The sequence below is a fragment of the Bufo bufo genome, chromosome 9 (assembly GCF_905171765.1).
Source record: "Bufo bufo chromosome 9, aBufBuf1.1, whole genome shotgun sequence".
Classification (NCBI taxonomy): Eukaryota; Metazoa; Chordata; class Amphibia; order Anura; family Bufonidae; genus Bufo; species Bufo bufo.
Window position 1 is genome coordinate 116,422,207 of NC_053397.1, and position 27,339 is coordinate 116,449,545.

Consider the following 27,339-nt stretch of genomic DNA (forward strand, 5'->3'; position numbering starts at 1 on the left):
ACATCGCATATGTTCGCCCGCCGCGGCGAACGCGAACAAGCGATGTTCGCCGGGAACTGTTCACCGGCGAATAGTTCGGGACATCTCTACTCTCCACATCAGTACTGATGGAGGCTCAGTGTTTTTCCAGAGCAGCGGGATAAGCAATCTTGCCGCTGTGATAAGCATGGTGGGGAGGTCAGATTTAGAGGGAGTTAGCGACTCATTGGGACACCATAACAGGATTAATTTAGAGTCCAGTTTGACCCGAGTATTACAGACCTCATTTATTAATTTTTCAATGTGTGACCAGAACAGATTGATTTTCTCACAATGCCACCAGATGTGTGAGAGCGAGCCCACATCCTTTCCACATCTCCAACACAAGCTCGAAATCTCAGGGTTAAGTTTATGCATAAATTCGGGGGACTTATACCATCTAGTAAGCAGCTTGTACGAATTTTCCTGGATTCTAATACAACGGCTAAAACCATGTGAGTTAGAGAGTATGAATGCTTTTTCTGGATCAGAGAGGCGGGTGGAGAGTTCACCCTCCCAAGCTTTAAGGAAGTGGAGATCAGGGGGTGAGGATGAGAGTAACTCCTTGTATATCGTGGAAAGCGGTTTAGTAAGTGTCTGCGTTTCCGCAATCCGGTTATCTAACCAGGAGAGAGGGCCAGAATTATCTGAAGTAGGTAGTTTGAGTATTTTGATATCTTTTTGTAAGGCAAAGACCTGGAGGAAAGAGGCATTCTTGACTCTGGAGTTATTCCAGATCATATTCCAGTCAAGGTTACCCTCAGGGGTCTGAATATCACTTAAAAGAGGCCATAACCCTGAGGGTTCCCGTGACTCTGGATGTATGTAGAACTGTAAGGAGGGGAGTGGCATACGAGAGTTTGGGAATTTAATCACTTTGGACTTGTATTGTCTAGCCCACTCCATTAGCATACCTTTCCATATGGGTGTGAAGGAAGAGCCACCTGTTGCACAAGGGGAAATACCCCAAAGGATCTGACTTTCTTTGGCAGTAATCAAGGAGCGTTCTAAGCGCACGTAAGGTGCATCATATTGATCATTAAGAAGGGATATCCCACGAAATAATTGGAAAGCTGTATAATATAGACACAGATCGGGTAGGCCAAAGCAGCCAAATCTCTTCTCCCTGACCAATACTGAACATGCAATCCTAGAGGGACGGGGCTGAATACAGAGTAAAGATAGCAGCGATAAACGGAGCTGGAAAACCAAACCTCGAAGGCCTTCTCCGCATCTGTGCTCAGTAAAGCCAGGGGTATTGACTTCTTCTTAGCCCACTCCATAATATGAAGCAAGCGTATCGTGTTTTCACAGCCCTGTCTGCCTTGCACAAATCCCACTTGTTCACTATCAATAAGATCCGGCAAGATCAGCTGGATACGCTGAGCCAATATTTTTGCCCACCACTTAACATCCGCATTTAGCAGGGAAATAGGGCGATAACTGCCACATTGCAGCGGGTCTTTATTCTCTTTGTGGATTATGGTTATATGCGCTTCCAATGACTGAGAGGGCAGTGCGCCTCCAGACATAAGAGAGTTACAAAGTGATTGGAAATGTGGGATCAGAACTTCCTTAAAGGTCTTATAATAGGAAATTGGGAGGCCATCTGGGCCTGGGCTTTTGCCGGAGGGTATGGAGGAGAGAACTTTAGTAATCTCTAGTTCTGAGACAGGGGCTACTAATTGGGAAGCCTGGAGGGGATTTACAGAAGGCAGCTTGAGAGTAGAGAGGAATTCATCTGTGGCCTGCTCAATTGTCTTGGGACCAGGACGGCTAGGTGTGGGAAGATTATAAAGATCAGCATAATAAGCACTAAAGGTCTTCACTATGTCGTGGGTTGATTTGTGCTTATTGCCATTTGCATCTCTAATTGCCAGGATAAAGGAGTCCGCGTGGCGCTGTTTGGCCATAGCGGACAGCAGCTTATTCCCTTTGTTCCCATGAGCATATGCCTTAAATTTGGAGAAGAATATAAGTTTAACAGATTTGGTATTAAGCATATTTTTCAATTCCGTCCTAGCCTCTACCAATTCCGCAGCCACAGCTTTAGCCTGTGATTGTTTATGGGTCAGTTCCAGACGTGCTAGACGTGACGGCAGGTCATTCACTGCCTGGGAGCGTCTTTTTTTTTTATATGGGAGCCCAGGGCTATTAGCTCACCTCTGATTACTGCCTTATGTGTTTCCCACAGAACTGAGGGAGAAGGGGGAGGATCTCCTATTGTGTTAAGTGAGAAGAATTCTGACATAAGTCAAGATATTTTCGTTACGTTTACGGGGTCAGAGATCAGAGTCTCATTGAGACGCCAAATCCGTTCTTTTCTGGGTAGGGAGGATAGAGATAAGCGTAGAAACACAGGGGCGTGGTCTGACAGTGTATTGTTACCTATCCTAGTATCTAGCACCTGGGGAACCTGGGGGGATGATAAAAATATGTAATCAAACCTGTGGAAGGAAGCCTTAGTGTTAGAATAGAAGGTATAGTCCCTGCTAGAGGGATGCATAGTACGCCAAACATCAATAACCTGTAATTTCTTCAACGCAGTTTGCAAGCGGCGAAGAAGCCTATGAGAAGTTTCTGACCTCTGGGCGGATGAGTCAAGGGCTGGTTCTAAAGTCACATTAAAATCCTCACCCAATATCTCACCATACCTTCTCTAAAAGCAGATAGTTGTGCCAGAGTCTGAACAAGCCAAGGGATCTGTCCCCTATTGAGAGCGTAGAGGTTGGCTAGGGCGACAGGTGTGTCAGTGATGGATCCCTTCACGAATAAAAAGCGACCCTCCGGGTCCGAGGACACTGCGGAGTGCTTAAAGGGTAGACGTTTATGGATTGCCACGCTGACACCTCTGCTAGCTGTGTTGTTTGTGCTATGAAACCATTGCGTGATCAATTTAGAGTGCAAAGTCGGTAGCCTCCCTGTTTTAAAATGAGTCTCCTGCAGGAGCGCAATTGAAACATCGTCTCTTTGGAGTAGAGATAACACTTGAGATCTCTTACATGGCTCATTCAGACCCCTGGCATTTAATGATGCAATTACAATAGATGCCATAACAGAAGTGGGTAAGACCTTTTAGCTGGTCACATGCTGGAATCAGATCTGGGAATCTGAGCAAAGAGTAGAAGGGTAGAGGGGGAGGAATGAAACAGAGGGATAGAAAAAGGAAAATCAAAAAACGAAGTAGACATACAATAAAACAAAACATCTGGTCCCACCCAGCACCTGAAACATCTTAGATCCTTTCTCATTACGGCTACCAGCCGGGATCTGTCAGGGGGAAGGGGGGCTCCTGTGGGACCAGCAAGAAGTGGGTGGAGTGAGAAATTGGTGTTAAAACCAACATGAGGGCATATGTGTAACCCCTGCATAATGAACATGTCTAACAAGACAACTAAACAATTCCTGAATCTGCATTAGAAACAGCCATATTGATTTAAACCTGAACCTAAAGCCCATAATGATGTAATAAAGGGCAAGGAATCAGAAAAAGCCGGATACGTTCTGCCCCTGGCAGATAGGAACAATCCGACTTGGAATCGGCCGAGGCCGTATGGCAATCAGCCTAGTAGTGGACCAGAGAAGGTTTAACTCCTCACATGGCAAAGTCAGGTCTTGCAGGCTTGAGGGCGACCTTTCCCTTGCTTCTCTGACTTGCTAGGAGAGACCCGATGCCATGTCTCGACGCTTGGGGCCGTTGGTAGTGGGTCTCCTTGGTCCGCTGGCATCCATGAAGGTACATCCACAGGGGCAATACCAAGGGGGCCCTAGATGGCTTTTAAATCCTCCAGAGTGCGCACTGTCAGTTGCCTGCCATTTTTTAGTATGGCCAGGCCGAAAGGGTATAACCATCTGAATGGGATGGCTGAGGCCTTGAGTGCTTCTAGTAGTGGACGTATAATGCGTCTTTTAGCTAGGGTAGACAGGGCCAGGTCTTGAAAAAATAAGATGGGTGTCTCACCATACAGGATCTTCTCCGATTCCCTTCCAGCTTTCAATAGAGCGGCAGTGTCCACATAGCTGAGGATGCCACACACCACATCTTGTAGCGGCTCGTTAGGTTTGGGTTTAGGTCGCAAGGCCCGATGAATGCGTTCCACCGTGATAGAGGCTGCCCGTTCCGGGCTGCTATAGACTCAGGTAGGCCGCATATGCGGAGATTTCTACGCCGGCCCTGGTTCTCCTGGTCCTCAATGCGAAGTAGGGCATCATTCAGCAGGTCTCTGTGCGCCCGTAAGGCATCGCAAGTCAGGCCTTCATGTTTCATGATGGCTTCCTGCGCGTTCTCCAGCGACACTACTCAGTGCCCAATATGGCGGAGGTCCTCTTTTATCGCCTCGAGGTCTCTCTTTAGAGGCGCAAGGGCAGTTTCCAGCAGGTCCCTGAGGGTAGCTTTGGAGAAAGAAGTGTTTCTGCCCGGTGGTCTGCGGTCCGAAACATCCGAAGCGCTGCCTGTTTCCGAGCCGTCCTCTGCTTCAGAGTGCCGCGGCACCATCTTGGCCAGATCCAAGGCGGGAGTCTTGGGCTGTTTCTTTAGGAACCTCTCCATATCTGCCTGTTTGGAGCGAACCACGGTCGGTTCTACTGCGTCTGTGTGACGTTCCTTGTTAGTCTTCCCCATTTGGGCGAGGAAAATTGCATATAATAGAGGTTACAATGGCTGCCGGGAAGAGGAGCTCAGTAACAAGCAGCCATTCAGCTCCAAGGTCAGGCTCCGCCCCTCATAATGATAACTTGACCATTTATATTATAATAGAGGGATTTGGGGAAGCTGTAGGTTTGGGCGAAAAGATTGCAAGTAAAGTTAAATGTGGATAAATATAAGGTTATGCACTTAGTCTGAGGAAACAAGTTCTACAATTATGAACTAAACAGTAAAACTGCCAATGCAAAAAGAATTGGTCATGGTCATTAAACTTAAAGGGGTTTTCCGGGATTGGGGATATTGACATACACATTACAAACATGCATGTACTACCTTTTGAACATATTTCTCAAGCCCCGTTTTCATCCAGTAAATTCTTGGCCGGAAGTGAGTATTTTCTTGTCTTCAGTGACGTACTGGGTCCCTGACAGGCGAGCAAAGCCTCCTCTTCCTCTGCTCAGGGAGCCCGGTGACGTCACTGTCAGCCTAGGTAATTATGCAGAGAGGATGGAGGAGCGGTAACTAGGCCGGCCGACATCACGCTAAGCCCCACCCCTCCAGTCCGGTGACGTCACCGGGCATGGAGCTTTATAATGAATGGAGGCAGGAGGATGAATATGTATGAGGGGGGGCGGATCGATGAAGGAGTGGACGATGTGCAGGTGTCACGGTAGGTAAGATAAGGGAAGGAAACAGAACACGGCAAAGAAAACAAAACAACTGACTAGGCCCCAAATGCTAGGGAACAAAGGGGTCACCTCCTAGCAATCCCTAAAACACTTTCACTAAGCTGCTATGCCCATGTGCATATCTTGATGGTAGATATGCACATGCCCACGTACCTAAGACTATAACACACTGTACCAAACCCTCATCTGTAGGGAAGAGGGAAAGAGACACCCTGCTCCTTCAACAACCGAATGAGCTGGAGTCACCCAAGAGGCCTAGTAAAAACAGACACAGAAGGAAAAGGACTTATCTAGAGATATGTTGGAGAAGACGATCCACCAAACTTCCAGAGCTCACACAAGGCAGGACTATAACCCGCAAAAGGCTATAGGGAGAGGGAGGAATGAATAGCCTCACCAATTACCTAAAGAACAACACCTGGGAGGAGGTGGGATTCTGTTCAAACCCACAACAAAACAAACTGTCAGATCGAGTCACGTGCAGCAACTCTGACAGATCTCCTCAGAACACCCACAGGGCAGGGTGTGACAGCAGGAGGCATGAATATGTATGAGGGGGGTGGGTGCAGGAACGTGATGTTAGACAGTAGAAACCAGAAGATGCCGCCCTGCACTGGTACCCACAGTGCAGTGCGTCAGGAAGTGATCGCACAGATAAACAGATATTTAAACAATCTGTTGGGGACTATAGGAGCCATGCTCCAGTGTAAAAGCTACCTAAAACCATTGTACGAACATAGACTCGGCTACTAAAGGTGAGTAAGATGTTTTTTTTTTTTTTTTTAAGTTTGATCCTGGACAACCCCTTTAAGTTTAGTAACTACAGTTGTGTTCAAAATTATTCAACCCCCAATGCTGTAAAGGATTTTAAGGAATTTAGTGTACATTTGTAATTGTGTTCAGAATGAAATCTTACAAGGACTTTTTAAAGAACCAAATGCAACTAAAATGACATCAATTGTTTTTGTAATACAGTATTAAATGTTTTTTTTGTGATTTCTTCATTGACACAATTATTCAACCCCTTAAAGACTACCACTCTTAAGAACAGAGGTTCATTCAAGTGTTTTCGATCAGGTATTGAAAACACCTGTGGATGTCAAGGAGCAGCAATCAAGCATAATAAGCACCAATTAGGCAGATTTAAAAGGACTGTGATACTCAGCTCCTTCTAGACATTTACTGGTGTGTTTACAAACATGGTGAAGTCAAGAGAATGGTCCAGGAAGACAAGAGAAGAGGTGATTTCTCTTCACAGGAAGGGCAATGGTAAACATACCAAGAGACACCATAGGAAGCATCATTCGCAAATTTAAGGCAAAGGGCACTGTTGAAATGCTACCTGGTCGTGGCAGAAAGAAGATGCTGACTTTGACTGCTGTGCGCTACCTGAAGTGCAAAGTGGAAAAAAGTCCCCGTGTGACTGCTGAGGAACTGAAAAAAGATTTGTCAGATGTGGGTACTGAAGTTTCAGCTCAGACAATAAGGCGCACACTGCGTAATGAAGGCCTCAATGCCAGAACTCCCAGGCGCACCCCCTTGCTGTCTCCAAAGAATAAGAAGAGTCGACTGCAGTATGCCAAAAGTCATGTGGACAAACCACAAAAGTTTTGGGATAGTGTTCTGTGGACTGATGAAACAAAATTAGAACTGTTTGGGCCCATGGATCAACGCTATGTTTGGAGGAGGAAGAACAAGGCCTATGAAGAAAAGAAAACCTTGCCTACTGTGAAGCATGGCGGGGGGTCAATCATGCTTTGGGGCTGTTTTGCTTCTATAGGTACAGGGAAGCTTCAGAGTGTGCAAGGTACCATGAATTCTCTTTAGTACCAGGAGATATTGGATGAAAATGTGATGCAGTCCGTCACAAACCTGAGGCTTGGGAGACGTTGGACCTTTCAACAGGACAATGATCCCAAGCATACCTCCAAGTCCACTAGAGCATGGTTGCAGATTAAAGGCTGGAACATTTTGAAGTGGCCATCGCATTCACCAGACTTAAATCCGATTGAGAACCTCTGGTGGGACTTAAAGAAAGCAGTTGCAGCGCGCAAGCCTAAGAATGTGACTGAACTGGAGGCTTTTGCCCATGAAGAATGGGCGAAGATACCCGTAGATCGCTGCAAGACACTTGTGTCAAGCTATGCTTCACGTTTAAAAGCTGTTATAACTGGAAAAGGATGTTGTACCAAGTACTAAGATTGAATGTCACTTAGGGGTTGAATAAAACTGATAATGATGTGAGCACATAAAAGACATTTGTGGTTATTTCATTATAAATGTTATGTTATATTTGTCTGACTTAGAAGTGCCTCTTTCATTTAATTGTAAACAAGATGACTGAAATGATCAAAATCAATGTCAAACTGGCCAAAACACTCAATTTCAGTGGGGGTTGAATAATTTTGAACACAACTGTAATGCCAGACAGCTGCTGCCAAAGCAAGTAAGATCATGAGATATATCAAAATAGGCATAGATATTCATGATAAGAACATAGTTATTTTTCTATACAGACCACTCATTAAATTCTGTACAATTTTGGGAGCCTGTGTATAAAAAAGACACAGATGAACTACAGCTAGTGCAGAAGAAGGTGTTGTGGAAAAATTATTGTTTGCCGTATGGTCGCCATCTATCCTATGGATTTGCACAGATTCGTTCGCATTCGCGTTCACATCTGCGCAGAGACTTTCGCACAATGGTCTGGTCGTCCCGACTTGTAGCTGATTTGTGCCCGGCCTGGTATTTGTCACGGCCACGGTTTTTGGCCGTGACTCCTTGGGAGCCGCATACAGTTGCCCGCGGTTTGGGTTGTTGTTTCAACCGCAGCTTGAGGCTTGATGCTGTTTGCCTCAAGTGCGGTTGCCGCGGACAACAGGTATGTGTGCGGTCCCTTTGGAGTTTGTGTGCGTGTATGTATGCACTGTCGTTTGTCTGTGTGCACTCTGTAGTGTGTGGTGTGCACGGACACCTTCCCTGCACTGTGGTTGCCCGTGGCAACGTTTGTTGTTGTGTACATGTGGTGGCAGTGTCCCGGCCTTGGGGCTGACTCCCAGGACACGGTTGCCACCCATGTCGTTGCCTGCGGCAACAACCACAGTGTGTTTGTTGTGTTGGACACTTTCCCTTTAAGTTTGTGTTTCCCTTCCCTGGTGCTGAAAGGGTTAACTCCCTTCCCAGTGTGTGTGTGACTCACTGGGTGTGTCTGACTGCTGGGTGTGGCTTCTTGGCCTATAAAGCCTCACTGTTAGCATATGTATGTGGGTTGCTTCAGCCATGCTTAGCTGGAGCAGCCTCCTGTGTTTACCAACTGCCAGTGAGAGCACCCTTGTGGTTCATAAATATTATGTCACATTAAGTTTATGTTCATGTTGAAGTCTATGTGATGGTCTGTTGGGATTTTCCTATGTTGTTTGGTGCAGCTTATGGATCTGGATTCCTGTTTGCACAGGGATCCAGTCAGCAAGGCTGTGGCAGGTAGGTGGAACTCTGATAGTTCACCTGCCATATCCGTAAGTCTGTTTGTGTTCCCCTTTTCCCTGCAGCTTGGCCAGTGAGACCCCTGTTCCTCCGTGTCTAGTAGGAACAGGCCGTCTTACCTTGACTCCTAGTCCAGGGACCGGTCGGAGGGTGAGTTAGGGATCCGAGGTTCCGGAGCATGGGTCCTCCTACCTTAAAGGTCGGCCCATGCAGTTAGGAGTTATGGTCAGGTTAGGGACGCTTTAGAAGGTGACCTGCTCCCTAATCCTGTTGTCCTGGCCGAGCAGCCATAACATCACGTGGCATCGCACGGCTGAGGATTTTCTCCATCCTCAGCCGTGACAGTATTACTGCAGGATACCAGTGTCATGGTGCCGGCTGAGGCGGGAGGGATGGGGACCGTCGGACAAAGGTTTCTTCATCCACGAGGATAAGCGCGGCAACGGAAAAGGCGCGAATAAGTGTGCGAACGCGCGAACATAAATTTGCGCGATCATTCACATCTTCGCCAGCCAATCACTTCATACCATAAGCTGTCTCCCTATTGGTCATGATTGTAAGACCGCCTTCCAGCCAATCACTTCATACTATAACCTGTCTCCCTATTGGCCATGATTGTAAGACCGCCTCCCATCTTCTGGTATAAATAAACCACGCCTAGCCGTGTAAGGAGGCACATTATTGGAACCTACTTGAGAATGTCTCTGTGATGTTATTTCGGAGGAACTGCGCACAAATCGACGCACACTACACCAAGGATTTCCCGATTGTACTTCTGGCGGCCGTTTTCGGTTGTGAGAACGAGACAAAGGAGCAAACGGCGATATCAAAGGCAACAAAGATAATTTAGGGAAAGGGAAGAAAGACAGATTAACGGACTTGGGTTAGGGGAGATCTAATTACAATGTACAAATACATGACTGGACAATATACAGATCTTTTTAATATTTTTATACAATTACAATTACAAGGAATCCTCTGCGTCCAGAACAAAGAAGTTTTCACCATAAACATAGACAGGGATTCTTTACCATAAGAGCAGCGAGACTATGGAGCTCTCTGACAAATGATGTCATGGTGGGTGATTCACTAAACAAGTTCAAAAGAGGCTGGGATGCCTTTCTGGAAAGTAGTAATATGATCTAGAAATAAGATATATCCTCTATATTTCTGGAGATGGAGGGGGTCATTTACTATGTTGAAATACACCTAAATTAGGTGTATTTCAGGTGCAGATAGCTCACACCAGGTCTAAAATTGTGGGCGTGGCGTGGGTGGACAATGGGACAGGCTGGTAGGACCTTCTCATTCCCCATTTTCTATGCCTGTTTTAGGCGTAGAAAAGGGTCTAAATATAAGACCGCTCAGAAGCTGGCACTGGATGCGCTGAAGTCACGGAGAGGCTGGCGCCTCTTCATAACTTCGGCGGATCCACCACCAATTTAGGGCTTTAATAAGACCAGCATCTAAAACACTGGTTTTAATAAATTTGTCCCGGATTTATTCTGCTGGCCATATTTATAGTTAGGAAAGAATTTACGATGTATGCCTAGGATACAATGTATGCCTAGTCCTAGTGCCTAGTTCTCCATAGCTGGAGTATCTATTTGCAGCATTTCTCCACTTTGGCTAATAGGAAGGTGTCTTGAGCTAGGGACAATAAAGAAAAGTAGCAAAATGCAATATATTATTTGTACTTCTGCAGTGGTGCAAAAGTTTATTTGCTGTTGTTTATATATTGCAAGTTAAAGGGGTTTTCCAGGTCTTCTATATTGAAGAGCTATTCTCAGAATCGTTTGGAGGAGGTCTGACTACCAAACAGCTGTTTGAAGAAGCACCCAAAGGAGCGCTGCAGCCTCCTTGCAGCATACCAAGCACAGCGCCGTCCACTGCATAGTGGCTGTGCTCAGTATTAGAACTCAGGCACATTTACTTGACTGGGACTGAGCTGCAAGTACAGTAGGTCATGTGACCGATGTCACTGGCCTAAGAAAAGGAGTACTGTGGCATCTTAAAACAGCCAGTTGGCAGAGGTGCAGGGAGTCTGATCTCCACCGATCAGATATTGATGATCCAGGATAGGCCTTCAATATAGAAGACCCCTTTAAATTATGAAACATTCCAAAAATTGTCATATGTTCATTGCTATTTTGCTGGTAGCAATTTTGTGCACTTATTGCTCACCATTGCTAGGAGATCCATGACCTCTTTCATGTGCTCTTCAGCCTGTTGGTTTCTTGCAAAGACAGCATCTTGCAACATCTTCTCTTTCCGCTGAAGAGACATTTTAAGCTCTTCGATCATATGTCCACTGCAGATGTCAAACTTCCCAAGAAAATTAGTCCTGATCTCCTATGGTACGAGTATACGCAATAAATACATTACTATGTAGAAATGTTTGGATCACAAGTGTAAATCTAAAAATAAATCTATGTAGAGTCATGGAAAGTATCATATATATTGTGATTTCCATGTTAATCTAAATACACAGAGTAAAAAACATTGTGAGTGAAGCTGTCTCACAACAGTTGATATTAAAGCTGTTCTGTGTGTATTAAATTAAGGCTTTTATTGGGTGTCCAGGATACTCACTTCAAGTACTTGATTTCTGAAATCTTATGGTAACATTTCTGGTATAATTATATATATATATATATATATATATATATATATATATATATATACACAGTACAGACCAAAAGTTTGGACACACCTTCTCAAAGAGTTTTCTTTATTTTCATGACTATGAAAATTGTAGATTCACACTGAAGGCATCAAAACTATGAATGACCACATGTGGAATTATATACATAACAAACAAGTGTGAAACAACTGAAAATATGTCATATTCTAGGTTCTTCAAAGTAGCCACCTTTTGCTTTGATTACTGCTTTGTACACTCTTGGCATTCTCTTTGGTTTTCACTTCACAGGTGTTCCCTGTCAGGTTTAATAAGTGGGATTTCTTGCCTTATAAATGGGGTTGGGACCATCAGTTGCGTTGAGGAGAAGTCAGGAGAATACACCGCTGATAGTCCTACTGAATAGACTGTTAGAATTTGTATTATGGCAAGAAAAAAGCAGCTAAGTAAAGAAAAACGAGGGGCCATCATTACTTTAAGAAATGAAGGTCAGTCAGTCAGCTGAAAAATTGGGAAAACTTTGAAAGTAAGGGCTATTTTACCATGAAGGAGAGTGATGGGGTGCTGTGCCAGATGACCTGGCCTCCACAGTCACCGGACCTGAACCCAATCGAGATGGTTTGGGGTGAGCTGGACCGCAGAGTGAAGGCAAAAGGGCCAACAAGTGCTAAGCATCTCTGGGAACTCCTTCAAGACTGTTGGAAGACCATTTCAGGGGACTACCTCTTGAAGCTCATCAAGAGAATGCCAAGAGTGTGCAAAGCAGTAATCAAAGCAAAAGGTGGCTACTTTGAAGAACCTAGAATATGACATATTTTCAGTTGTTTCACACTTGTTTGTTATGTATATAATTCCACATGTGTTAATTCATAGTTTTGATGCCTTCATAGTCATGAAAATAAAGAAAACTCTTTGAATGAGAAGGTGTGTCCAAACTTTTGGTCTGTACTGTATATATACATATATATACACTGCTCAAAAAAATAAAGGGAACACTTAAACAACACAATGTAACTCCAAGTCAATCACACTTCTGTGAAATCAAACTGTCCACTTAGGAAGCAACACTGAGTGACAATCAATTTCACATGCTGCTGTGCAAATGGGATAGACAACAGGTGGAAATTATAGGCAATTAGCAAGACACCCCCAATAAAGGAGTGGTTCTGCAGGTGGTGACCTGACCACTTCTCAGTTCCTATGCTTCCTGGCTGATGTTTTGGTCACTTTTGAATGCTGCCGGTGCTTTCACTCTAGTGGTAGCATGAGACGGAGTCTAAAACCCACACAAGTGGCTCAGGTATTGCAGCTTATCTAGGATGGCACATCAATGCGAGCTGTGGCAAGAAGGTTTGCTGTGTCTGTCAGCGTAGTGTCCAGAGTATGGAGGCGCTACCAGGAGACAGACCAGTACATCAGGAGACATGGAGGAGGCCGTAGGAGGGCAACAACCCAGCAGCAGGACCGCTACCTCCGCCTTTGTGCAAGGAGGAACAGGAGGAGCACTGCCAGAGCCCTGCAAAATGACCTCCAACAGGCCACAAATGTGCATGTGTCTGCTCAAACGGTCAGAAACAGACTCCATGAGGGTGATATGAGGGCCCGACGTCCACAGGTGGGGGTTGTGCTTACAGCCCAACACCGTGCAGGACATTTGGCATTTGCCAGAAAACACCAAGATTGGCAAATTCACCACTGGTGCCCTGTGCTCTTCACAGATGAAAGCAGGTTCACACTGAGCACATGTGACAGACGTGACAGAGTCTGGAGACGCCGTGGAGAACGTTCTGCTGCCTGAAACATCCTCCAGCATGACCGGTTTGGCATTAGGTCAGTAATGGTGTGGGGTGGCATTTCTTTGGAGGGCCGCACAGCCCTCCATGTGCTCGCCAGAGGTAGCCTGACTGCTATTAGGTACCGAGATGAGATCCTCAGACCCCTTGTGAGACCATATGCTGGTGCGGTTGGCCCTGGGTTCCTCCTAATGCAAGACAATGCTAGACCTCATGTGGCTGGAGTGTGTCAGCAGTTCCTGCAAGACGAAGGCATTGATGCTATGGACTGGCCCGCCCGTTCCCCAGACCTGAATCCAATTGAGCACATCTGGGACATCACGTCTCGCTCTATCCACCAACATCACGTTGCACCACAGACTGTCCAGAAGTTGGCAGATGCTTTAGTCCAGGTCTGGGAGGAGATCCCTCAGGAGACCATCTGCCACCTCATCAGGAGCATGCACAGGCGTTGTAGGGAAGTCATACAGGCACGTGGAGGCCACACACACTACTGAGCCTCATTTTGACTTGTTTTAAGGACATTACATCAAAGTTGGATCAGCCTGTAGTGTGTTTTTCCACTTTAATTTTGAGTGTGACTCCAAATCCAGACCTCCATGGGTTAAAAAATTTGATTTCCATTTTTTTTTTGTGTGATTTTGTTGTCAGCACATTCAACTATGTAAAGAACAAAGTATTTCAGAAAAATATTTAATTAATTCAGATCTAGGAAGTGTTATTTTTGTGTTCCCTTTATTTTTTTGAGCAGTGTATATATATATATATATATTTGTGGTCGGGGCTACACCTGAATCGGGACCCTAACTAGTAGTTAGCTAAACGGTTTGAATTGTGCCGTAACCGCAACGTCGTAGGGATGACTGAAAGAGGCCATCCCCTGGTGTGACGATGAAATGGAGGGTGGGAAGGGTGGGTGTGTTGAGCAGAAGTAGGATGCAGGGGAGGGGGAAATGAGCCTGAATAGCGGGGCAGAGCCCCTCCCACAAATACAGCCCAATAAATCGGCCTTAAAACTTGTGGTCGGGGCTACACCTGAACCGGGACCCTAACTAGGAGTTAGCTAAACGGTTTTATTTGTGCCGTAACCGCAATGTCGTAGGGATGACTGAAGGAGGCCAAAAAGAGACCATATGCATTCAGAAAACTTTATTTACAAATCGCACTTACAGTACAAGGTTCTGACAGGCGAGAGACATCTCAATGTTTGGGTGAGGTATGTATCTGGAATAACAGTGCCATCACCCTAATTTCCTGATGACGTGAGCAGGAACTCGGTTCTTGGATGCTGCGGAAGCGGCGCCAATCCGAAAGGAGTGGCCAGAGACAGATGCCGGGTCTAAACCTAGGTTGGCCACCAGGGAGCGAACATGCGAAACAAACTGGGAGCTTGTGAGATGCGCTGCGTTGAAAGGCAACAGTGGCCTGTGGGGTGTTGTATTGTCAATACTTTTTAACAATTGGTGTAGCACTTTAACAGGGCACCAGCGGTGTGTGGTTGGGTAGTTAAACACTACCCTGCCCCACTAATGGCACAGCGGCCCATGCCAGACATTTGCGAACGAGTTCAGGACCACGCTGACCCCTGCACCCTGCCTATACTGCCGCGTGGGAGCCTATGCATCCAGGCAGTTCGCTCCAGTGCAGCGTGACTCCCCCTTACCTGGGGAGCCGGTGCTGCCGACCGGACTTATAAGCAACGGGGGCTGCTGACTGAGGCGGCATCTTACCTGAGAGGTGAGAAAACGGGGTAGACTCAACGCACGGTGTAGACTTCGGAGCAGTAAGGCAACTAGTTCAGACGCACACGGATATGGCCACGATCTGTGTTGAGCAGACGTAGGATGCAGGGGAGGGGGAAATGAGCCTAAATAGCGGGGCAGAGCCCCTCCCACAAATACAGGCCAATAAATCGGCCTTAAAACATATTTACACTAGAATGCAAATTAAAAGGGAAAGTTCCATGCAAATTTAGACGAAGTAGAGAATGCTGGGTGGGAGATGGACTGAAATTCCATCAGAATTGCTAATACGGTTCTGACCGTAGTGAACTGAGGTCTTTTGAAGACTAAGGGGGAGATTTATCAAGACAGGTGCTTTCGGTGCCAGTCCTAATATCCCATGCACTACCGAAGGGTGCACCACATTTATGACGAGGCGCTGCGTAAATGAAGATAAATTTGTCTCTGCTGTTGGCCATGCCCCTTTTCCCACCCTTGCCACGCCCCTTTCAGAAAAGTGCCAAGAGTAGCGTAAAAAGAGGCACTTGCGACTTTTTTTCTTTCAAAGTCTTATTTAAAAAGTCACAAAAACACAGCTTGCCCCTTTTAATAGCCACTTTTCTAGAGGAAGGGGGATGATAAATCTCCCCCTAAGTCCTTAGAAATGCACTATTCAGTACTGAGTATCTCCTGGAGAGTAAAGGGGGAGATTTATCAAGACTGGTGCTTTCTACGCCAGTCTCGATTTCCCCAGCGCTGCCAGAGAATGCACCAAATGTATGACAAGGTGCAGGCCTCGTGATAAATAAGGCGCATCCTCCTGCGGTCAGGGGTGCACCACCAATCAGCTCAGGCAACATCAGGTAAGGAAGAAGAAGAGGGGATGGGGAGGTAGGAAGGCCTTGGGGAATAGGTGCTTTCATTGTGGAAGTGTTCATCTCTGCATATTCAACTGTATCGCTGTTCTCAGGACTGTGATACAGATGAATGATGTCTCCCTGCCATTCACTCTAATGGGATTTAGTGTTAGTCCCTGTAGCCTATTAGAGTTTGTGTCTTCATCATCGCGCTGCCTGAGCCTGAGTCTGTATCCTGCACCATATTTCTGACAGCAGAATAAGAGTCCATTCACACGTCTGTAGTGTATTGTGGATCCGCAAATTGCGGATCCGCAATACACCTGGCCAGCACCCCCATAGAACTGCCTATTCTTGTCCGCTATTGCAATACAAGGGACATGTTCTATTTTTTTACGGAGCCGCGGATCGGAAGTTCGGGGCCGTGTTTCGGAAATGAGGATGCGTACAGCACACTGTGTGCTGTCCGCATCCATTCCTGCCCCATAGAGCATAAATGGGTCCCGCTCCGTTCCGGATAATTGCAGAATGGGTGCGGACACATTTTACGGACGTCTGAATGGAGCCTAAGAGATAAGTACAGTATTTGAGTTTATTATTTTTATTTGGAAGCATGCTGTTGGGCCACAATGGGGGGGGGGATGTGTCATTTTTTGTAATTGAGGGAAGCACATTGGGGGATTTAATCAGTAATCTGCAAATTGCGGATCCGCAATACACCTGGCCAGCACCCCCATAGAACTGCCTATTCTTGTCCGCTATTGCAATACAAGGGACATGTTCTATTTTTTTACGGAGCCGCGGATCGGAAGTTCGGGGCCGTGTTTCGGAAATTAGGATGCGTACAGCACACTGTGTGCTGTCCGCATCCATTCCTGCCCCATAGAGCATAAATGGGTCCCGCTCCGTTCCGGATAATTGCAGAATGGGTGCGGACACATTTTACGGACGTCTGAATGGAGCCTAAGAGATAAGTACAGTATTTGAGTTTATTATTTTTATTTGGAAGCATGCTGTTGGGCCACAATGGGGGGGGGGATGTGTCATTTTTTGTAATTGAGGGAAGCACATTGGGGGATTTAAAAAGGGGCATATTTGTACTTAAACACATTATTAGGGGGCCACTGTGGGGACATTCGTTCTACTAGGGGCACTAAAAAAGGGTACTTTTTTGTACTGGCACAAGTTATAAGGGAGCATGTTTTTTACTGGCACATATAAGGGAGTTTTTTTTTTAACTGGCACACATTATAAGGGAGCATTTTGGTACAGACATGTCCTCCAAGTAGGATATGTTGGCTAATTCTCAATTTTACACCAGTACGAGGGTTAGTAAGACCGCAGAGTGCACCTGTATTTGTTTTTGTTATAGCATTTTGGTACTGCCACAAATTGTAAGGGGGTATTTTTTGTACAAGCACACATTATAGGGGGAATTGTTACTAATGGGGTATTATTGTTGGCTTTATTACTACGGGGGGACTACGAGGAACATTATTACTAGTATGAGCACTATGGGGCATTAATACTTCTGGGGCATAATAAATGGCATTATTACTATTGGGGGCACTGTTGTCACATAGTGCACTCTGGTAGGGAATTATTACTATTAGAGGTCTGTTACAGTAGGGGGTGCCCTGGCACAGTATCAGCTTAGCATAACTATTTTTGGAGGACACCGTTTATAGCACTATAAGTGTCAGGTGCAGTATTTGCTGGGCATTATTTTTTAAGGCACTGTGTGCCAATAATTATTGAAGGGAGCATTATCTGTGTGGTACTAGTATTTTCAGGGAGATTGTTTCTGCAGTATAGTATTGGGGAGCACAGTTGGCATAGTATTAGGGGTGGCAGGATGGGATGTTCAGAAGGAGGATGGAAAAGTAGGAAGCTAAGATGTTTGTGTACCAAATCTGCAGAGACAAGTGATGGCTGAAAGATAGCATCATGGCGGTCTAGTCTGAATGGAGAAGATAAGAAAAGGAAACGTCTACATCAGAGGAGACGTCACTGGATGTAAGAGATATGTTGCACTATATTAACATGTATGTTTTGTAGCGCTACAGTATATGTAATGTTTTCCAAATATGCTTTAACAGTAGGGCTGGAGGGAAGGGTTGGGCTGAGAATTTGGCATGGGGAAAGGGGGGACGTCATTTCAGTGTGCGCCTCAGGCAGTAGAAAGGCTAGATAAACCACTGCCTGCAGTCCATGAGCCTAATCAGTAATCTGCAACAGCTTAGAGATTCTGTAGGTTTCTGGCTTCATTTACACCAGAAAACTGCCATAAACGAAGATAAATTTGTCGGCGTGGCTAAGCACGCCCCCTCCCTGCCCTCGCCACACTCACTTTCAGAAAAGCACCACTCTCCAAGGAAAGTCCAAAAGAGGCAAATGGAAATGACAGGCTACAGCATTCAACTGAATACCTTTGTTTTAGCAATTGGTGGGGGTCTCAGCACCTGGACCACCAACAACTAATACATCGGACATATCACTAAGTCAGAAGTTCGTTAAAATGATAAGTACCCTATCACAAAATCTAACAGATTTCTAAAAGTGAAGCAATGTTCTCACCTCCATTTCTTTGTTCCTTTCTTGAAGATTTTTCTGCAGCTGTAGTATAATGGATTCTCTCTCTATCAGTGAGCATCTGTACTTTTCCTCTGTTTCTTCTTTTAACCACTGAAGATTTTTGTAAGCAGCAGATATCTGGTCCAGTTCCATGTCTTTGGCCTTCACCAGGCTGTCCAAACTCTAAAATGCATGCATTCTGTATAATTTGTTAAGGGCACATGGACATTTACATTTTTTGCACAATTGCTACTATTCTGCAGTCCATGACCTCTATGTGAGCAGTAAGAAGCAATACGTTTGTTTTATTGAGGCTCAGACCTTTAGACTACATGCACACGGTGAGTATTACACATGGATTTTTCACCGGTATTTTATACAGATAATCAACAGGGTAATACAATATCAGACAAGTTTATTTTATCTATACTGTGTGGAAATTTTCTGCGTGGAAATTGACCTGCAGTGCGAATTTTGACATTCACAGCATGTCAATTATTTGTGTGGATTTTCAGTGCAGATTTCACCCCTTGCAATGCAAAGGATGAGTTCTGGGTAAATCCACAACAAAAGCAGCAGGTAACACAAGCAGATTTTGGTGTGGAAACACAGCAAAATCTGCAGAAAAATTAATGTGGAAAATCCACAGAAACTACACTGCAGTGTGCATGCGCCCTTACTCTGCAAGACAGATAGCTGCAATTTGGGACTGACTGCAACAAAAGCAGCAAAGAAGGATGTATTTGCTTATCTAAAGATTGAATTCAACAAATCATAGTGAACATTTGGGGGTCATATATGAATAGATATATGGCACTTTTTGTCGTAGATCTGTTGCAGAATCAGTCGCAAAAGGGATTTGCGGCCGTATCTGCTGCGTCTTCCTCTTCCACGCAAGTTCTAAAAAAGGAGGTGTGGGCAGGGAAGAGGGCGGACCGCCAGGCCCATCTCATTTATCATTTTCTACACCAGTTTTTGGCGTCAAATTATCTAAATCTACGCCAGCAAGGGACCGGGTGTAGATTTAGGGCTGTTAGGCGCCGTTTGCAGATGCTCCTAAAGTTGTAGAGGCCAGCACCTCTACATAACTTAAGCGCATCAAGAGCCAGAGCAGGGGTATTAAGACCAACGTCTAAAACTCTGGTCTTAATAAATGACCCCATCAGTGCCCACTAAGTTACAGTATATTCAGGGTCTGTACATACTAAATGCCTTTGGTTTATTGCTAGGACTAGGACTGTTCATCATGCTAAGACTGTTTTGATGGATCTGAGAGTTCTAACTGAATCCTGACAGATCCCACTCACTTTGTTTAAAACCCCTTCCCGACCAGCTCCGTAATAGTACTGCGCTGGCCAGGTCTTTAAAGATGGCGCCTGCTCCTGAGCACTGCGGGCGCCATAGCCGCGGTTGGCCGCCTGCTTCTTATCGCAAACACCCACAGCTCATGTCTGCAACTGGCAGTAATGCCGATTGCGGACATTTAACCCCTCAGACACCGTGGTCAATCCTGACCACGGCATCTGAGCACGCTGAAAACCGAAAGCGCGCTTCCTGTGGTGCTCCGGCTCCCCCGTGCGGCGATCGGAGAAGCCGGAGCTTGTGTGCAGCTGCCCCTGTCTTTGTGAATGACAGGAGGCTGCTGCATAGTATTTCCTATGGAGCCCTTGCCTGTAATAGGGCTCCATAAGAAAAAAGCAATTTTCTCATAGACTCCAATGCTAGTGCATTGGAGTCTATGAGAATAGCAATCTAATGATTGCATGTTATAGTTCCCTATGGGAACTATAAAAAAGTGTAAAAAAACGTTTTTAAAATAAAAAATAAATAAAAAAATAAAATTCAAAATCACCCTCCTTTTCCCAAAATAAAAAAAATAAAAAAAAATGAAAAAATACACATGATGGGTGTTGCAATGTGCGAAACGCCCATAGTATAAAAATATAAAAATATATTCCCCATACAGCAAACAGCAAAATGGAAAAAAGCGTCCGAATGGCCAATTTGCTGTTTTTGGTTGCTTCATTTTCTACAAATTTTTTTTTTAAAAAGTGAGCAAAAAGTCATGCACACCCCAGAATGGTATCAATGAAAGTTCTGATCGCCCCGCAAAAAATGGGCCCACAAACAGCTCCGTACACATAATTACAAAAAAGTTATAGGGGTCAAAATATGGCGACAATTTTTTTTATCACTATCAAAACGCAAGAAAAACTATACATATAAGGTATAGCCGGATTCGTACTGACCTGTAGAATAAAAGTAACCAGTCAGTTTTATCGTACATCGAACATCGTAAATAAAAAACCCGCTAAATCATATGCAATAATAAATAGTGGCATTGGAAAGTACAATTTGTCCTGCAGAAATCAAGCCCTCATATGGCTATGTGAACAGAAAAATAAAAAAGTTATGGCTCTGGGAAGGCAGGGAGCGAGAAAACGAAAAAGCAAAAAAAAAAAAAACATCGTATATAAAAATTACAATAATTACGAACCATGATTTTCACAGAAACAGCAACAATATACAGTACAGACCAAAAGTTTGGACACACCTTCTCATTCAAAGAGTTTTCTTTATTTTCATGACTATGAAGGCATCAAAACTATGAATTAACACATGTGGAATTATATACATAACAAACAAGTGTGAAACAACTGAAAATATGTCACATTCTAGGTTCTTCAAAGTAGCCACCTTTTGCTTTGATTACTGCTTTGCACACTCTTGGCATTCTCTTGATGAGCTTCAAGAGGTAGTCACCTGAAATGGTCTTCCAACAGTCTTGAAGGAGTTCCCAGAGATGCTTAGCACTTGTTGGCCCTTTTGCCTTCACTCTGCGGTCCAGCTCACCCCAAACCATCTCGATTGGGTTCAGGTCCGGTGACTGTGGAGGCCAGGTCATCTGGCGCAGCACCCCATCACTCTCCTTCATGGTCAAATAGCCCTTACTTTCAAAGTTTTCCCAATTTTTCAGCTGACTGACTGACCTTCATTTCTTAAAGTAATGATGGCCACTCGTTTTTCTTTACTTAGCTGCTTTTTTCTTGCCATAATACAAATTCTAACAGTCTATTCAGTAGGACTATCAGCTGTGTATCCACCTGACTTCTCCTCAACGCAACTGATGGTCCCAACCCCATTTATAAGGCAAGAAATCCCACTTAATAAACTTGACAGGGCACACCTGTGAAGTGAAAACCATTTCAGGGGACTACCTCTTGAAGCTCATCAAGAGAATGCCAAGAGTGTGCAAAGCAGTAATCAAAGCAAAAGGTGGCTACTTTGAAGAACCTAGAATATGACATATTTTCAGTTGTTTCACACTTGTTTGTTATGTATATAATTCCACATGTGTTAATTCATAGTTTTGATGCCTTCAGTGTGAATCTACAATTTTCATAGTCATGAAAATAAAGAAAACTCTTTGAATGAGAAGGTGTGTCCAAACTTTTGGTCTGTACTGTACATTATGGGGGACATTAATTTATGTCATTCTCAAGTCCCTCCGCATTATCAATAGAGATGAGCGAATATTTTGAAATTCATTCACACTTCGTTTGGTGGTAAAAGGTGAATTGCGTTATGGATTCCGTTACCATGGACCACAGAAGTCTATGGGATGCAAAATGGATCCGTCCCGTTTCCGTTATGCAGAAGTGGACTCCCCTGCATAACGGAAATGGAATGGATCTATTTTGCAGCCCATCGACTTCTGTTATGATGGAATGAATAACGGAATGCCTCTAGAGGCATTCCGTTATGCATTCCATGATAGAATTGTGTTATTGTCTGTGGTAACGGAATCCATAACGCAATTCACCTTTTACCACCAAACGAAGTGTGAACAAATTTAATAAGCAGGAATTCACTCATCTCTAGTTGTCAAAGGATATGACAAAGTTTGGGGATTCCTCCAGCACGCCATGCATCAGACATAACTCTACGCCAGCTCTGTTGCTTGCCATTTTCCATGTCAAAAAACAGGGTGGAATATGATAAATGAGCCAGGACTCCCAACCCATCCACGCCTTCTTTTCTTACTCTCGGCTATGATGAACATTTAAAATGGTTTGTAAATGATGGTTACATAAAAGAAATGACTAAATTATTGTGGCAACATGGCAAATAGTACCTATAAATTCTTACAAAAAACACATTTCAAAAGCTTTTTAGACTTTTGCATAAGTATGGACAGGAATTGTAATATTACTGAAATATCTACTACTGGGGAATAAAGGAACAGGCATGAGTACCTCCAATATTTAGAAAACACAAAAACATACGTTTATCGTCTCCTCATTGCCGGAAAGAACATTACTCAGCCTCTCTAAATCGTGTTCTCTCTCCCGGATAATCATCCTTAACCGCTGAATATCCTTTTCTTTCTCTTCTAGAGCACAGAATTTATCGTCCACTGCTTTCTATTTTTTATTGAAGAAAATGAAAGAAATTCTTATTCTGTATTTCTTTAAAATGTCACATCATATTATATTGCATTTATAGTGGCATGCAAAAGTTTGGGTACCCCTGGTCAAAATTACTGTTACTGTAAACAGTTAAAGGGGTATTCCGGTTCCCTTAATTGGTTCTGCTTTGACAGCATTGTGCAGTAGGGGTGGGCGGTATAGGCGATATAGGCGATATGCGATATAAATTTAGGCCACGATATGGATTTTCGCCATATCGCCTATATCGCCGGACCGCGATATGATTGCGCTCTCTGCACGCACCATTTTCTCCTGAGCCGGCACAGTGGAGAAGGAGGGAGTCCCTCCCCACTGTGTGCGGCTGCCGCTGAACACCAATGAGGACAGAGTAGGAGGAGGAGGGGAGGGACTGTGGCCACTGCGCCACCAATTAATGTGCCGGCCATATCCCACAGGGTCCCCCTCCTCCCCCCTATCATTGGTGGCAGTGGGCAGTTCCGATCGGAGTCCCAGCAGTGTAATGCTGGGGCTCCGATCGGTTACCATGGCAGCCAGGAGTCACGCTACTGAAGTCCTGGCTGCGATGGTATGTTAGTGAGCAGCATTATATTCACGTGCGCCGTGGCCGCCGGGCGCTCCTTCTTCTGTCTGTGTGGCAGATTGCTAATGCTTATAGGATTAGCAATGCGCCGCACAGACCTATGAGAAGAAGGAGCGACCGGCGGCCATGGCGCACGCGAGTATAATGCTGCTCACTAACATACCATGGCAGCCAGGACTTCAGTAGCGTGACTCCTGGCTGCCATGGTAACCGATCGGAGCCCTAGCATTACACTGCTGGGACTCCGATCGGAACTGCCCACTGCCACCAATGATGGAGGTGGAGGAGGGGGACCCTGTGGCCACTGCCATCAATGATTAATACTGGGGAGGGAGAGAGGGGAGTGGGTTTGAGTTACCAGAGGGGCGGATCAGAGGCTGCGGGGGCAGATCAGAGGCTGGGGGGGCAGATCAGAGGCTGGGGCGGCACATGAGAGGCTGGGGGGCACATGAGAGGCTGGGGGGGCACATGAGAGGCTGGGGGGCACATGAGAGGCTGGCTGCCATGGTCAGCTCCCTGCTGTTGTGTGCACAAAGCACAGGGCAGCAGGGAGAGTGTAAAGTCCTATTCACCCTAATAGAGCTCTATTAGAGTGAATATGACAAGGGTTCTAGCCCTTAAAGAGCACCTTTCACCGATTATTACCCTATGAACTAACTATACACACATGTAGAGCGGCGCCCGGGGATCTCACTGCACTTACTATTATCCCTGGGCGCCGCTCCGTTCTCCCGTTATGCCCACCGGTATCTCCGCTCACTAAGTTATAGTAGGCAGAGATTCCAGTCACTAAGTTATGGTAGGCGGAGTCTGCCCTTGTTCTGCTCTAGCGCTGGCCAATCGCAGCGCAGAGCTCACATCCTGGGAGGTTATTTTCTCCCAGGCTGTGAGCTCTGCAATGCGATTGGCCAGCGCTACAGAAGAACAAGGGCAGACTCCGCCTACCATAACTTAGTGAACGGAGATACCAGAGGGCATAGCAGGAGAACGGAGCGGCGCCCCGGGATAATAGTAAGTGCAGTGAGATCCCCAGGGGCCGCTCTACATGTCTGTATAGTTAGTTCATAGTGTAATAATCGGTCAAAGGTCCTCTCTCCTATTATCCCCGGGCGCCGCTCCGTTCTCCCGCTATGCCCTCCGGTATCTCCATTCACTAAGTTATGGTAGGCGGAGTCTGCCCTTGTTCTTCTGTAGTGCTGGCCAATCGCATTGCAGAGCTCACAGCCTGGGAGAAAATAACCTCCCAGGCTGTGAGCTCTGCGCTGCGATTGGCCAGCGCTGGAGCAGAACAAGGGCAGACTCCTCCTACCATAACTTAGTGACTGAAATCTCTGCCTTCTATAACTTACTGAGCGGAGATACCGGAGGGCATAATGGGAGAACGGAGCGGCGCCCGGGGATAATAGTAAGTGCAGTGAGATCCCCGGGCGCCGCTCTCCATGTCTGTATACTCAGTTCATAGTGTAATAATCGGTGAAAGGTTTTAAGGAGGCTAATAGTTATTAAATAAAAAGTAAAAAAAAAAAAAGTTTAAACACCCCCCCAATATAGAAAACAATATATCGCAATATATATCACATATCGCACATGCTTAAAATTATATCGCAATATAGATTTTAGGCCATATCGCCCACCCCTATTGTGCAGGTTTTACAAATGTCTAATATACTGTAATAAACGTTTTTGTACTGTTCTCTAATAATATCTACTTACAGTGCTGCCCATAATTATTCATACCCCTGGCAAATTTTGACTTAAAGTTACTTTTATTCAACCAGCAAGTAATTTTTTGACGGGAAATGACATAGGTGTCTCCCAAAAGATAATAAGACGATGTACAAGAGGCATTATTGTGGAGCTTTTATTTACATTTGAGCAAAAAGTGTCCAGTCCAAAATTATTCATACCCTTCTCAATAATCAATAGAAAAGCCTTTATTGGCTATTACAGCAATCAAACGCTTCCTATAATCGCAGACCAGCTTTTTGCATGTCTCCACAGGTATTTTTCCCCATTCATCTTTAGCAATGAGCTCCAAATCTTTCAGGTTGGAGGGTCTTCTTTCCATCACGCTGATGTTTAGCTCCCTCCACAGATTCTCAATTGGATTCAAGTCTGGACTCTGGCTGGGCCACTCCAAAACGTTAATGTTGTTGTCTGCTAACCATTTCTTCACCACTTTTGCTGTATGTTTTGGGTCATTGTCATGCTGAAATGTCCACTAGTGCCCAAGGCCAAGTTTCTCTGCAGACTGCTTGATGTGGTCATTGAGAATCCTCCTGTATTGCTCCTTTTTCATGGTGCCGTTTACTGTGATTAGGTTCCCTGGTCCACTGGCTGAAAAACACCCCCAAAGCATTAGGTTCCCACCACCATGTTTGACAGTGGGGATGGTGTTCTCTGGGTTGAAGGCTTCTCCTTTTTTACGCCAACTGGACACTTTTTGCTCAAATGTAAATAAAAGCTGAGAAATGTTTTTTTTTTTCACACAATAATGCCTCTTGTACATCGTCTTATTATCTTTTGGGAGACACCTACAATATGTAATTTCCCGTCAAAAAATGACTTGCTGGTTGAATAAAAGTAACTTTAAGTCCAAATTTGCTAGGGGTATGAATAATTATGGGCAGCACTGTACTTCTTAGTCTCCCTCTGCCTTGTCTACACTCCTGCATTCCTTAGTTACGACCTGTCTGCTCTCTCGTGCTGCTGGTCAATCATGCTTAGTTTCTCTGCTCTGTCTCTAGTCCCAGCTTTGTGAATGTGCAGTCTCTTGCACCTGGGAGTAGCTCTGGTTGGAGCTTCTCAGCTCTGAACTTCCTGTCTGCTGAGAGAGGGAGCTGTCAGCTGATTCCACAAGGCATGTAAGGGAGCTGTGCTCTACATCACCTGAAGCTGCCTTGCTGAATAATCCTGTCATGTAACAGTAAGCTTTTTCTGTTTCTTTTTTCAGCTTGGCTGTATAGATCTTGCTCAGTGTCACTTGGCCTTTCCCCATCCGCTTCATCTGTTACTTGCTGTTTCAAACTGCTTTCTGTGTCTTGATACCACTTGGAACCGAATCCGAGTTCGGGAAATGGTTTTTTACAATACAAATTAATTTATAAAGTTATTATGCAAAGTCTCACGAGACTTTGCAAAGCAATAACTTTCGCTCATCGGAGCCAATACATTCTAATACTGTACAGGAGCTCCGTACAGTATTGAAAAAAGTTTTATGCGAATCGACTTTGGATGTTTCATCCGAAGTCGATTCGCTCATCCCTAGCTGATATGTTTCTACCTTTTACATAGCTGTCTGTATTTGTCTGATTCTGAATTACTGTGTATCTGGCAATGGCTACTTTTCACATCAGCGTTTTTGGTTTCTGGTTTTGAGATCTGGCAGTTTTGTCCCCATTCATTGTCAATGGGGACAAAACTGATCAGGATGCATAAGTTCAGTTTTGTTGCGTTTTGTGTCCGGTCAGCAAAACTGAACAAACTAGACCCGGCATGCAAATCAATGTAAAATCAATGGTGACGGATCAGTTTTTTTCGTTTTCTGGTTTGTTCAGTTCCTATTTAAAGCCTCATTCACACGTCAGTGTTTTGGTCAGTGATTCCCATCAGTTATTATGAGCCCAAACCAGGAGTGTAGGTTACACAGACATAAAGACATAAGGTTAAGGAAAGATCTGCTCCTGATCTGTGTTTAGAGCAATACCTGGTTTTGGCTCAAAAATCACTGATGGAAATCACTGACTAAATACTGACATATGAATGAGGCATAATACAACTGGATCGGGACAGAGAGGATGTATCCAGATGTATTAAATGAAAGGGAAGTGTTTTATTCAGTTTTTGCAATCCTGTGCCGGATTTCAAAACCTGAACAAAAAACGTTG

The 27,339-nt window shown here is 44.9% G+C and overlaps 1 protein-coding gene across 1 annotated transcript in view; it reads right to left on the bottom strand.

The window, feature by feature from the left end:
• LOC120979810 (myomegalin-like) overlaps positions 1-27,339 on the bottom strand; it is a 245,000-nt gene that overhangs the window by 185,982 nt on the left and 31,679 nt on the right. The window contains exons 3-5 of the mRNA XM_040408766.1: positions 22,708-22,845; positions 18,425-18,604; positions 11,020-11,187 (exon numbers count right to left, since the gene is read on the bottom strand). Coding sequence (XP_040264700.1) covers positions 11,020-11,187; positions 18,425-18,604; positions 22,708-22,845 — 486 coding nt within the window. The remainder of the gene's footprint in view (positions 1-11,019; positions 11,188-18,424; positions 18,605-22,707; positions 22,846-27,339) is intronic.